This window comes from Lissotriton helveticus, chromosome 4_1, assembly GCF_964261635.1.
Source record: "Lissotriton helveticus chromosome 4_1, aLisHel1.1, whole genome shotgun sequence".
Lineage (NCBI taxonomy): Eukaryota > Metazoa > Chordata > Amphibia > Caudata > Salamandridae > Lissotriton > Lissotriton helveticus.
Genome location: NC_136063.1, coordinates 395054022 through 395068262, shown reverse-complemented (window position 1 = coordinate 395068262; position 14241 = coordinate 395054022). Strand labels below are relative to the sequence as shown.

The 14241-nt window shown below is 43.1% G+C and overlaps 1 protein-coding gene across 1 annotated transcript in view; it reads left to right on the top strand.

The window, feature by feature from the left end:
* The window catches only part of RIMS2 (regulating synaptic membrane exocytosis 2), a 1857427-nt gene that overhangs the window by 1591089 nt on the left and 252097 nt on the right, over positions 1 to 14241 (top strand). Inside the window, exon 29 of the mRNA XM_078686898.1 lies at positions 4859 to 4965. Within this exon, the coding sequence (XP_078543024.1) occupies positions 4859 to 4965 (107 nt within the window). The remainder of the gene's footprint in view (positions 1 to 4858; positions 4966 to 14241) is intronic.

Here is a 14241-nt window from a genome sequence, read left to right as displayed (position 1 = left end):
AATAAATATATTTCAAAATCTCGCTCCATCAGTATATACAGTTGTGGTCGCCATTGTATAGTTGTCTTTTTTAGAGTTTCCATAGGAAGAGCAGTCTTTGTTTCTCTAATAACTTGGCTACCTTGTGACAAATCTTCACAAAACTTCTCAAAACAAAAGTTCATCAACCTGAGTCCCTTGCTGGAAAGTGTTAGGGTGATCTGTCAAGCCAGAAGAAAGAAATAGGGGCATCCCAAAATGCTGTTTTTTCCCTAATATTCCAATAGGAAATGATCAGAAACCATAGAGAAAAAAGGGGGAATGGAATAACACCAAATTTGTCAGAAAGTTAAAACTTTGCCTAGAAAGCAAACTGTTTTTTATTTGGTGCCAATCTGTTCAGCAATTTTTGAGAAATTCACGTTTAGAGAGGTGCTTGAGGTGATCATGTAGGGGTTAAAAATGTAGATCTATCTGGACCGTTCATTCAGGAGTCCTGTGAAACCATCTTTTAAAAACAACGTGACCCTGATTTGCCCCAGAAGCATTGTCTCGCTTGGGTCATTTCAGTACTGCAGCTCCTAGGCTGGTACAATGGTACCAAAAAATGTGGTTATCTGCCCGCGGCTAGAAACTAAATGCTCTGGCTGCCATTACAGAACTCGGGGTTTGCTCTCTAAGTCCTAAATTCTTTTGTGAAAAGCCAGTAAGGCAGCAATGTGGGAAAACACTGACCCCCAGGGCCATAAGGACGGGGAGGGGTCCCAAAGAGGCCTCCCATGAGGGAGGGAGGAGGCAGAGGTACACACATGGGGAATAGGGGGAAGGGGAGGGGCAGGAGCAGGAGCAGACCCAGAGAGCAGTGGCAGCACAGGGTCAGTGGCAGCACAAAGAACCAAGAAGGGAGGGGCAGGTGCATCCACACTGAGAACGGAGGGCAATATGGAGAGGAAGGCGGAACAGGGGCACCAAACTGACCAGGAAGGACAGGAGGAAGGGGCAATGGCAGTCCAACAGACCAAAGAGGGTAGGTGTGAGGGGGTACTGGCTTACACACTGAGAACAGAGAGCAGACGGTTAGGGGAGATGCTGGAGCAGCAAATTAACAATGGAGAGTAGGCTGCAGTACAGTGACCACCTATGTGGTGGTGGGCCTGGGCCAACGCCTAGATGCGCACAGCCTAAGGCTATGTGCTGGGGTAAGGAGAGCTGAAAATAATTTCAAAATTCAAGTTATTCCCTGATAAAAACAAAAGGCTTAAAAGATTTTACACTTAGGTATAGAAAAATGATCTTCCCTTACATGAAAAAATCCTAGAAATTCACTGAAAAAAAGCGAAGGTTAAAATGACATTATAGTTAGGTATGGTAATAAGATCTTAGCTTACAACAAAACTAAAACTCTAGAAATTCCATGAAAAGGCAAAAGTTTTAATGTTATTATATTTAAGTGTTGAAATGAGTTAAACACTTATGTTTGGAAACAAAATACTGAAGTTGGACAGTTATAGTTCAGTGAGCTAACTATAACTTGTGTCCCACCCAATGAGGCTGAAATTGTCCCCCTTACCACTGGCTCATTGTGGGCTGTTTCCTCAGTTCACAGCAGCTTTTAGCCCTCAAGCTTCCCGAAAAAATGAATGGTAACATGAAGAAGAAATGTTGTCTGTTGGATAATGCGCAGTAGACGTTTTCAAACACTGTGTCAGCGGGTGAGGATGCTGAGGGAGAGCAGGAATATGTGTCAGCATTCCACACCACAGTGGTGTAGCTGGAGTGGGTAGGCGGTCCGCCCCATCCCAGCATGCACTCTTTTTGGGGGCAGCCGCCACCCCCTCCAGTCTGAACATGTCGTCCATTGGCCCCCCATGCCCATGCTCTAACCTGCCATGGGCGCAAACTTACGTGCCGACCCGGGTAGCAGTAGGTCTAGCTACGTCACCACAGCAACACCAACTCTACAACCCTCCAGCTTCCAGTGATTCTTTTAGTTTCTGTATTGATTGATCAGCACTGTAAATAGATCTATCTTCAGCATGAAGTAAGTAGCAAAGTTTGGGTGTTCAAAAGGGTTGTATTCAGGCATAGGTTATAGAGTGCTGATGTTACAGAGCATCCAGTCTAATGGGTCTCACCAGTGTTAGTAAGTGCACTCAGAGACAGGACAGTGTAATAGAAAATGCCAGTATATTACCAGATGGATCATTTTCTGAAAGGAAATCTTCAATGAGAGCAGAAAGTGACCAAATAGGCGTTTTAGATGATCTTCTTATATGTTCATCCCAGTGTTCTAGTGTGAGTACAGGGGAGACTAATTTAGTAAGGATAGTAAAGAAACTAATTTAGCTTACAGGACATAATGGTAGATTAGGTGGTGATTGGAGGGCAGAGAGAGAGAAGGGTAGACCGGAGGACAGTGAGAGAGCGTTGTCACCAGAAATGAGTGTGGTCAGGGACAGTCTGTTTTATATGAATAAATTGATGTTGAGAAGCAAATATATTGTGCAGATAAGTCAATAGATTTTTACAAAGTAGATGTAAATCAGGATAATTGTGAACCCAGAAATGCAAAGTATGAAGAAGTAAAAAATGATTTTGTACCTCAAAATTGACAAATATCCTCAGTATGCCAATACTTCATTACCTCCCTCCAATAGGGTAAACTATAATCTGCATGTGATTAGGCGGAACGCTTTCTTTACCCTGACATGAATAACTGCTATGTTTCTCCTCTTGAAGCATTTGCTAACTCAGTAACGCATTACTTAAAAATGTTAGGTTGTTCATGTAAAGTACCACTAGTATCCATGTCTGATCTAACACTCTTCTAGGATTGTCTTTACCCGTTGTTTGCCTTGTTCAAATGGAGTATCAGTTGTATCCATAGAACTTATTGAAATCCTCTAGGTAAGTCTTTAGTAGTGTACTACCTTGTCACTATCTACTTTAGCACCCCACTAAGGGGCCCATTACGATCGCGTGTAAGAGGGAACGTCCTCATGTGCTGCGGCGTTCCCTCCTGTGCAATTAGGATGTGACCGCCACCCTGGCGGTCACATCCTCTATATTCAACATTGCGGCAGGTGCGGCTTCAAGCTGCACCCGCCGCAATGTCAAAAACACATGCAGTGCATTTACATGCACAAAGCGGCAGGCACCATGCGGTGCCTGCCGTTTTCTGCATGTAAATGCAGGGGGGTACCATAGGTACCCCCCATGTGCACCCCCCCACCTCCCTTCACCCAGGGGGCCCGCAACGGGCCCCCAGAGTAAAGATCCGTATGCTTTTCCTCGGCAGAGAACCCGCCGCGGAAAAGTATCTCTTCTACGCCATCCTAATATGTCTGGCGGTGTCTGAGAGACACCGCCACCATATTAGAGCTTTTCCGCCACGGTTGTAAGCCAACCGCGGCGGAAAAGCAGCGGACTGAAACCAGGACTCACCAGCCATCCTAATGTGGCGGTGGGTCTTTGGTGGGTCCGCAGAGGATTTTCTGCATCCGCCGGGCCGGCGGTGGCTTCCGCCGGCCCGGAGGATGCGGAAAATCCATCATAATGTGCCCCTATGTTAGTCTTCATTGGGTGAAGGAAGTATTGATGCCAAAACTTCTTTGCTTCTAATCAAGGCCCCTAATTGGTAATTGGTGTGTGTATATATAAACTGACTAAATCTTCATTTATTGGATGCTACTGGTTCACCTTATTCCATTTCCGCAGGAAAACTTTACCCATGACATTATTTCTCCTTTTTCCACCCAAGTTTCAGTCGGAATTATAACGTCTCAATAGTGTTTGTGAGGATATGAGAAAGGTACGTTTGTTGTGAGCCGTTCATTGAAGCCGGAGTACTGAGGTAGTGTAACCTCTTCGATGCGTCGGACGGCCGGGGGCCGTCCGACGTCACAGTGGCCGTGTGCGGAGAACAGTTGGGGGCCGTCCGTTCCGCGCACGCGTCGAATTCTTCCACACCGCTGAGAATTCCACCCGGGTCGATGCGGGTAAAGCATCATTGTTCATGGCCACCGCGTCTAGCCTAGGTTATGGTGTAGAAGGGCTCTGTGTGATCTTGGCAGTCTTCTTTGTTATCCCAAAAACAGGTAAGAGGTATGCCCGTCTATAAACTTTAGAATTCTTCCTTGGACCAGCACAACTAGAATTCCCTTTCCGGAAGGCTAAGTCTCATAATGTCTGTCCTAGTGATCTAGCAGCTGACATCACCCTGCCTTTTGACCAATCAGCTTTTTACAAACACAACAAATGGGAGATAAGGATTGTTTCCTGTCGTTGTTTTATGTGGATACCTATTTTACCCTTTCCTAGTGGCTTATGTTGTTTGTATTCATGCATTTTTCGTAGTGCATATTTTCTTATTGTGTGTGTTTTTGACTTTGTGATCATGTACTTGTCCAGCCATTTTCCTTTAGCTATTTTCTCTTTATGTTTCCAACCTACAGTCCTATCTTTTGCTAATGCTCTTATTTGCTGTGGTTGCTTTTTTAAATAGAGGCAGTGTGACTGTAGTACAGCCGAAGTCTCTCTTTATCATGAAAGATATTTTTTCTGTAGGATTGTATATAACATTGCTCCTGCAGACAGTCCTTTACTTAGGTCTGTTTCCTGGCAAGGCACTAAGCTTCATCAGAGTGCTTTTTGCATGTAAATGTGTTTAGATTTAAATATTGTTAATATGCGTATGCAAAACCATTGATTTAAATAATATTGAAACTCAGTTTATAATAATCTCTACGATGCCCTGTTACGAATTATGTCAGTATGTCATTGGCATTTAAACATTAAGCGATTATTAGCATAAAATGACTTTGATACCCTGATTTGAAACGTCTTTTCATTATGGTCTCAACTTATGTTTAACCCACAGGTGCTATCGATGCAGATGAAAGATCACGCCAAATGAAAATGAAGATGAACAAATACAAACCAGTAACAGGATCAGACTCTAGGCTTGAACAAGATTATCATCCAAAGGCAAGATTGTTTTTTTACTTTAGAACAAGTATATGTAGTGAAACACGACCCTTTATTATGAGCGCACATATTTAGAGAGTTCAACAAGGTGTAATGTTTAAAATGAAATGTGGTTCCTCGTACGTGGATGGGGAAATACTGTGCAAATTGCGACACGTGAAAAATATACAGAAGAGGTAGCAATTGTAAATGTAGCATTGGTATCAATGTCACCTGCTACCCTTACCTGAACACAGAAAGACTTTGGCATGTGGTCCGCAGTGGGCTATCCCTAGAAGGAGCTTGTTTTGGGCCTAACTCCCCTCCCCTTTTACTCGAGTCACTGGCAAGCCCTCTGGGGCTAGTAGTCATCGTTGGTCATGTGCCAAATCCTCTCACCACAGTCGCCAACAACAGAAAGCCCTTCTCAGAGTTCCAGATGCTTCAATTCTCTACCTGTTGTACTCCAGGGGTGCTGACTGCTTGCAGGTTCACAGGTTGAGGATTCTTCATGGCCACCTTTCCTCCTCCTGGCTTGGGTGACTTAGAGTCCCGTGCAGGATTCATGTTACTACCATCAGGTTTAAGAAGCAATCAAGGGTGTCCTCATCAGGGCCTGCTGATGGAAGCGTTGTGGATACTGATCCCATTCATCATATGATATTATAATTGAACCATTCCTGTTCATAACCACTTCCACTCTCGAAGTGGAAATTGTTACCTAGCCATCTGCTTTCAGTTTCTCGCCCGCCTTTACTAGCTGCCCCTTAAAAGCAATCTTAAATGCATGATGTGAAACTGTTGCTATGCTGCATCAGGTACTGACTTAATTTTTTTATTTTGCAAACTTACTGTTTTATTAACAAAGTCAGGCTTCCCGAGCCTTTGAGTCCCTTTTAAGACTTTGTAATACCCTATTTAATTCTCAGGGGGACAGAACTTTCAATGAAGATGGCGAGTCCTAAAATATTTTTTTTCATCACCATTGTGAGAGGCTGGATCAGTATATGATGTACACTTATGTGAGTGGACATCTTGCACTGATCCAGACAACCCTTGTGGTGATTATAGTGGTCTTATGCAACCTTAGAAAGCTCTCTAAGTGGTAGCTGTGGAGAGCAGCCTTCAGGCTTAGTCCAGAAGGAATGTAAAGCAACTTGTTTAACCAGAACACAATATTATTGGTATAGATTAAGTGAAAAAAAACCACACAGTGTATTTATAAAAATATGTATTTATTATAAGACACTCACTAATACATACAAATATCTCCTAGCCGGAGATATACACAATACTTTGCAATAGAAACAGGTAAGTAGCGCATAATACACAGTGGTCCCCAGGGAGTGACCAAACCATATACTAAAATAGTGGTATGTGAACCACGACTTGAGTCAAGACAAGAGTCAGAGGATGTAGAAGTGCTGGGACCCAAGGAGCCACACAAGGTGAGTATCTAGAAGCCCCACGGAGGTCGTGTGCAGTGTAGGAACATGACCGCATTCTCCGTACAAATCAATGTGTGAGTCGCAGTGCAATTTTAAAGAAAGAGGACCCTTCCCAGTGGACCCTGAAGAAGCTCAGTGGAAGACAAGAGGTTGGAGAGCCACCCCATCTGTGGATACCTTAGGAACCAGGATGCCTGCACCAGGGGAGCTGGGTGCATAGGTGTGAAGTGGCGTCGGAAACCGTAGTCAAACTCAATGGGAGAATTCAGAGAGATGCTGCTGCTGGAGAAGGTGAAAGTGTCCGGTGGAACCCAAAGGTGGATTTAGGATGTTAGGGACCTGCAAGCAGAGGGGACAGAGTCTATGCCACTCAGGAGTGTTCAGGAGGCACGGAAGACGAATGCCCACCGATGTCGGGTGAGGTGCAGGAGAGCGGACGGTGACCTTGAAACTGCAGTTGTGTGGACCAGGCAACGCTGTGTAAGACCAGAAGCCGTACATGAACTGTCCCATGTTGGATATCTAGAGTGGAGGGGTCGGTATCCGGCAGAAGCACCAACAAGCCTTGGCAACTGCAATTAACTAAGAAGTAGAACAAGGTGCAATGTCTGGACCAGCAAGGCCCAGGAGACTCACCACAAGCAGGGGAGTCAGGGCAGGCCCTGAACAATCAGGGGAGCCCAACAGAATTTAAATGTGACCCTTGACAGGACCCACAGGCCGGTGGCACTGGAGTCGCAAGAGGGCCTCGAGCAGCTACCAAAGAAGCAGGCCCATGGTGCAAGCAATGCGGTGTAGTAAAAGATTCTGGTCACTGGAGATACTTGGGGTTGGGGCTACTTGGAGCCCAAAGATCTTGATGGAAGGAGGAAAACAAACCTTTACAACTGCAAGTCAACGTGGTGCACAGGGGTTCAGTTTCTGTGGCTCTGATGAGGGATACAGGCCTCAAACTTGGTGAGAGGGCAGGGCAGACCTCAAGGAATGTGAAGAACCACCACCTGTGTTGCTGAGCCTTTCGGAGTCTGTAGGAGCCCAGGATCAGCAGACCGGTCAGCTTGATTGCGGTGCCTGCAGATGCAGGGAAGTGACTCTTTCACTTCTAGGGAGATTCCTTCAGGTATCTTGGATGTCCACAGGCCCTGGACGGGTTCCTGTATAGAGCACAGGCACGGACGATGCAGCAGATGAGCAGGGCAAAGAGATCAGGAGCAGCAGGAGTCCTCCAGCATGCAGACTTGAAGCCGAGACCGAAGTCCGGAGTGTCCAGACGGTCGAAGTTGAAGTGGTGTCTGAATTGTATTGTGTCCCACAGCTAATCTAGGGACCCATCCTCAGGTAAGCCCTTAAATACCCTAAGGAAATGGTTGGGACCATTCAGGGGTCCCTCCCTACGGAGGGGCGGGACAAGGGGGACGATACTCCCCTGTCCTTTGTCCAGTATCACACCAGAGTAGGAGCCAGCGGCTCCTTGAACTGGTTTGAACTGGACTATGCATAGAGGGCACCAAATGTGCCCTGGAAGCAGACTACGTGGCGCTGGCAAGCGCTCCCACCCTGCTGCAATACACTAAACCCTGTCTGGGAGGGGTTCACACCTCCCTGTGACAGGATGCCTATTGTTCTGCCTTTCCCTGGTCGAGCTTGGGTCAGCAGCAGATGGCAGTATCATGTCTCTAGTCGGCAGCAGCCATGTTGTGCTGTCCGGGTCTAGAAGGGCCTAACGGAGGGCATTTACAGTGCTTGGAACCATACTTCCCACAGCTTTTAGGTGTGGGATGTATGATTCCAACATGTTTGATACCAAACACAACAGGGTTTGTTACAGCCAGTTTTGAGATGGTCATCGCGTAATGAAGCGGTGCCTCTATATATGTTATATGGCTGTCTCACTTACATCCCGGGAGAATTGACTTTGAAGGCTGTAGGGGTGTCATGCTCATGCAGGGGTACCCTCACATTTAAAACCAAGCATTTGGTCTTCAGGATTAAAAAGGCCTGCTGTAGGGGTGACTTATAGGTTTTAAGTGCAGTGAACTTAGATGTAGGGAAACCTATATCTTTTGTAAGTGGTAATAGCACCAGCGTACACAGGCTCCAATGGCAGGCCTATAGAGATAGTTTAAATGGTCTCCCATAGGTTCCATAATACATGCTCCAGCCTATGGGGACCTCTGGGGTACCTGTGTCCTGGGTACCTATGCCCTGGGTACCTTAGTACCATATACTAGGGTACCCCAGTATCCAATCTGGGATGAACCTAAGTACTTACCATAAAAACTTAGGGGAGGAAGCAGAGAGACCGGGGTCCTGATTAGCAGGACAGCAGTTAGACTAGTCAGAAAACAGCATTACATCAAGCAGAAAGTGGGGGTAACCATAAAAGCAGATACTACTTTCCTACAACCATTATAATGTGCCACCTGTGACATCTGTTTAATAATTTAAATGCCCTCATATGTTGAATACATTCTTCACAATATTTATGTTTCCTAAGCCTGAAATAATGTCCAATGGGCTATCATTTTCCTTGGAGTAATTCTTTAGGTATATCAGCGAGATCTAAAGGGAAGTATCTGCTTAGTTTCAGTTCAGTTAAACCGTTTCTCTATATTAGTACTGTGGACCTCATTATTTCCAAGTCTATTGTTGAACAGCCTTGTGAGTACATACACGCCATGCAGCAGATGTTTTTCTTGTCCCATTATCCGTATTGTTTACCTATTCCTAAACCTTTAAAAAAAAAAAAAGACAATCCTAACATATTCTTATTATTCGAGTGAGCATAATATGTGTAATCTTGGCATACCTCTCGATGAATTACATTTTTCCAATGAGACTGCTACCTGGCCCATTTTTGAACTTTAGTCTAATAAACATGATATCCATAGGTGCAGATCCCATTGAAGGGTGACTGCTTCTTATTCAATCAATTGGATTTAAAAATCGTCATCTTCTTAAAAAACATTCTTATTTTGGCAAAGGTTACTTTTATTCAAGAGCAAATATGTATCTCTGTCTCAACTGTATACAACTATTCTAAGATGCGAAACAATGCTTGAAATGTTTATTTCTTGTCCCATTATTTCAATTACTGATGCTCAGGTGATTAATACTGGTTCCATGGGAAAAATGCACTGTAACAGATAAATTATCCATCTATTAGGGGGTAGACAGCATATGCTTTAAGTGGATAGTGACATGTTAGCATTGCACAATTGGCTGCACTTATTTGCAGTTGAGCCAAAGGGAGGTTAAGTGATTGGGCCTCAACCAGTATGTAATTTCTTTAGCCAAAGGTTGAAGCCAAGGTTAGAACCTAGGTGCCCAGTTAGCAGCTTGACCTCTAGATATTTTTCCTTCATCACCCTTGTGTCATTTGGACTCCAAGGTGAGTATGCCAATCATGAACTGCATTTTATTTTCCCTGCCACCGACATGTGGAGTCTTGTGGGCGTGACTGACATTTATAAAGCGCATGCTGGGAAAGTGAAGTCCATGTTTGGTTTGATGTTTATTGTAATGTATCCCCACAAGAGAATCCTCCCCAGATTTATAGTTTTCGATTCAAACAATATTTTATAACATTTTTACCCCCTCTCCTTTTTTTGAAAATGATCATTTAAAAATATTTTTCAAACTACACCGCGAGTTGAGGTAGGGTGCATGATCATTTATATTTTATTTATACTTTATTTCAGGATGGCTGGAATTTACTTTGGCTGAAAGAAATCAGACCCAGGGAACAAATTTACTTCTGTTATGTCATTTCTTCAAACTGTATTAGAGAAGGACTCTGTTGTACTTGAGTAATGTATTTCCAATCTAGAGGCATCCGTTTTCACCATTTGGGGTTTTATAGACATCTCCTGCTATTTAAATTCTCTGTAGGAGAGGCATTGTTTTGTATGACGTCCCTCGTAGTGATAAGCTCCTTCAAATACTGCACGTAAACACATGGCAAGATGTTAGGCCAAAATAGACTCTGCCTAGAAGTCCGATATCATGATCATGATGTGGTAGCCTACAGCCACTTTTTAGACATCAAATCCAGACCTTTAAGGAAGAGGCAAGCTTAAATGCTTCATGGTCAGTTATATTATATCTTGTCCCTAGACTGTCCCCAAGAACACTGGGTCTGAAATTAAATCCGGGAGGAAGTAACCTCCCATAACCTTAAAAGTAAAGGAGTGCAACTGACTTCCAAAGGCGTGCAGCAGGCTGACCATGATGACCGCAGGAGACCTTGATACTAGCCTTCCTTTCCAGTGGCCTGTTTTACATAAAGTTTATTTCACTCTGAATTCTGTGGCGGACCCTTTGTGTATGCCCTTTGGCATGAGTTTGAAGGAGCACTCCCAGCACCTAGTTGCCTTCTGTAGATCCATTGCCTTTTGTAGACTTAATTAATTAATATTCTTGGCAAAAAAGCATTTACTTTGGGGTTAGTAACAATAATGTTGGCTCATGTTATTTGTGAATATGCCGGACCAGAGCAGATGAGATAAAACGGAACTATTTATGCAATTCCTACTGTAAAAATCAAAAAATCAAATCGATTCTACCTCACACAGCGGTAAAAACAATCTCTAATCAGCTATTTAGAGCTTCAGCTGGTTTGGTGGACCTGACTCGGTACATGTCTTTGAAGGAGCTGTTTTCAAAGGCGCCCCTGAGCTAGATTATCTGAACTCAGAAGAGAAGTCAAGCTCTGAAATATTAACCTCATTTATATTTATATTTGTACAACATTGTTTGGACCTCAACGGATAAAATAGGAGTTTGAAACATTAGTCACTTTGGAAGAAGTAAGACCCCTTCCCTAAGGCAAATTTCTGGGAATTGTGCCAAGAGTACATTTCAGTGGTTTCAATGCTTCAGATCTATATGTTTTAAACTCGGGCAGTATACCCCTGAGGACAATAGCCCAGACGAAAATTTAGAAAGGATGATGCAATATTAGCTACTGTCAAGAAACCTGATCCAAGTAACCATCAAGTGTTGACCAGTTAGATGCAATCTGAATACATAATAGACCAATCCCCAATCAGAGATGTATTTACTGGCAGTGGCCTGCTTTGTAAGCTATGGGGTTTTATGTTTTATAAACTTTATTTTGATTTTTAAAAAAAAGTTATCACAAACAAACATCAAGTCCAGGTTAACCATACCAAATTATAACTTTATAACCATACTTGTTTGGTGCAAGGACATATAACAATCATCATTAAGACAATACATAATTTAATAAAAACTCTAAAACAGTCCGCATTTGATGGCCAGGAACTTACATAATAAAGATTTGCCTATAAAAGAGCATTTAATCACAAAATGAATTCATCATATATGATAATAAAAAAATTCTCAGTTGATAGACATGGGAGTAACTTTATCTATATCTCCCTTCAGTCCACCGGATCACTACACCCGACCCAGAAATATAGCCGTCGCTATCATAATGGGTCCATCTACTGATGTTTTAAGTAATCTAAAAACCTCAATATATGACCTGATACCCAGGGCTAAACAAATAGGTTTCAGCCAGCGTCACCTTGGGTTACTGTATGCAGGGCATGCAAAAAAGATGTGAGGCATTGATTCTTCCTTATCTAGGCAGAAAGGGCAATTACTACTACTTACATCTGAGTTAGACCATTTCGAGGTAAAGTCCTTGGTGGGTAGAGTTTCCACTCTAAACTGATGGAATAGTTTCCTATCACGTGTAGAGGTGATTAAGTCCCAATACAGCTCCTGTTTTGGTTCGTGTTTGATCTCCAAAACAGTGCTGGACAGGGTAGACGTGGAAAAAACTGTAAACCGTCTGAGATTTATCATGTGCCAATAGCCAGCCTTTAGCTCTGCTTTACTTGTAAATGCGCTTGCTGCTGGGGAAGTCCACAAAAGACTTAACCCCAGCTCATACACAATAGTTCTAACACAACTAAACCATGCAATGTTCTTATTTACATCCAACTCCCTGACTTCCAACAAGGCCAGGGCATAGTTGGCCAGCTCTGGAGTCACCCAGAGTCTCCTCCAATATACTAGTAACCTATAATGTGCAACATCCTTGATGGACTGGCAACCCAGATCTAAATATAAGGGGACCAGTGGGGTCGATTGCGGAAGGCCAATCAATGATCTTAAAAAATTATTTTGACTCACCACTAAATATTCCAAATTCGCATACCCCCACAGTTCTACACCACATAGGATCAATGCACTTATTCTAGAATTATAGATTTGGAGAATAGGAGCTACAGGTTTAGTATAGGAGCATCTATGCTCCTTGAGCAGTGCACCAGAAAGTTGGGCATGTCTCACCATTAGGCTGTCTATTTACGGCTTCCAACTAAGTTTTTTGTCAATATGTACTCCTAAATTTGAAAAAGTCTCAGCTTGTTCTTACAGAGCCTTCCTGCATTCTTACTTCACCGATGGATTTATTAGAGTTCTGGACAACCATAAACTTCGTTTTGTCTACATGGGGTTTTATGATTAATCTAGTCCTACAAAATACTGCTAACTCAAACAGTGACTTTGTTTCATGATGATCTCTTTTCACTATCAGTTCAAAGTGCTTTTTTATTGAAGAGTGCTCTGAGAGCTTTACAGAATGCCCCCTGTTGACAACTCGTCAGAATTATCAAGGCGTAGGTTTCTCCTTTTTTTTTTAGATAAATCTCCCTTAGTTCTCTGAAATCAAGTAAAGCTGATTAGCAGAATTGTGGAGATGCACTCGATAAAGTTGTGCCCTTCAACCAACAGTTTCAAGGGATTTCTGTTCAAGGCTTTCCATCTAGAACCGACACCATGATTCAGAAAGATGGCTTCTCTTCAGTGTGTCATGTCTTCCGGTGTATTTCACATGAGTCTTTTGTACAATAGGCGGCAGTTCCAGGTATGTCCCAGAGCAGGTCAATGAAGGATCACTTCCCAGGCAGAGGATCACTGTCCTAGTGGATCACAATGGAGAATATGATAAGATATTTTGTTTTGGAATCTCTTATTTTCTCCAGGATCCTGTAGAGGCAGATATGTCAATTGGGCAGGAGAGCACATCTCAATGACAAGCCAGAGATCCTAACCTTCTTAATCCAAGAGTCTCTTTATATCATTAAAACACTGGAATTGAATTCCTTGAGGTTGGCTCTATAGGTACTGCTGGTGGTATTTCAAAGAACATATTGTTGGCTCAGATGGGACAGCATGACCAAAATGTTTTAAAATGAGAGGAATTAGGTCAGAGGTACTGGCCTTGGAGGTCCAACTGCTCTAATTTTGGGATATCTTTATGTATGTCAAACACATCCTGGGCGGGCACCATGCAGAATAGCATAGATAGTGGGCTAAAGTCAAATGTTTTCCAGCCTCATTTTGAGTCCTGGGGATAACTGCTACCACATATTTGAGAATTTGGGTTGTTGGTTGAGGGGGGTGAGCCCTTCTCAAGCAACAATGTTTGTTGGGGTGAACCACAAAAATTCACTAAATTAACGTGTGCTTAACCCTCTGGTAGTTTGCCACAAAAGCAGTCAGGCTTAACTTAGAGGTTATGTGTAAAGTATTTATTCAGCACTCAAACAGTAAAGTTATGACACAACCGAAGAAAAATCCCACACCAATTCTAAAAAATTGAGTAAAATGTAATACATTAATTTACATCGAATTGACAAACATCCAATCAGTAAAACCAGAGCTATGCAATTTCAAAGATATAAGGTAAGTAAAGTGCCTAAAACCACAAAGCATCACTCAAGTTATGTCATGTGAGACCAAGTGAAAATCACAAATTCTGACTGACCGCAATGGAGCATGAGCTGAATACAGGGACCAAGTTAGTCCCGCT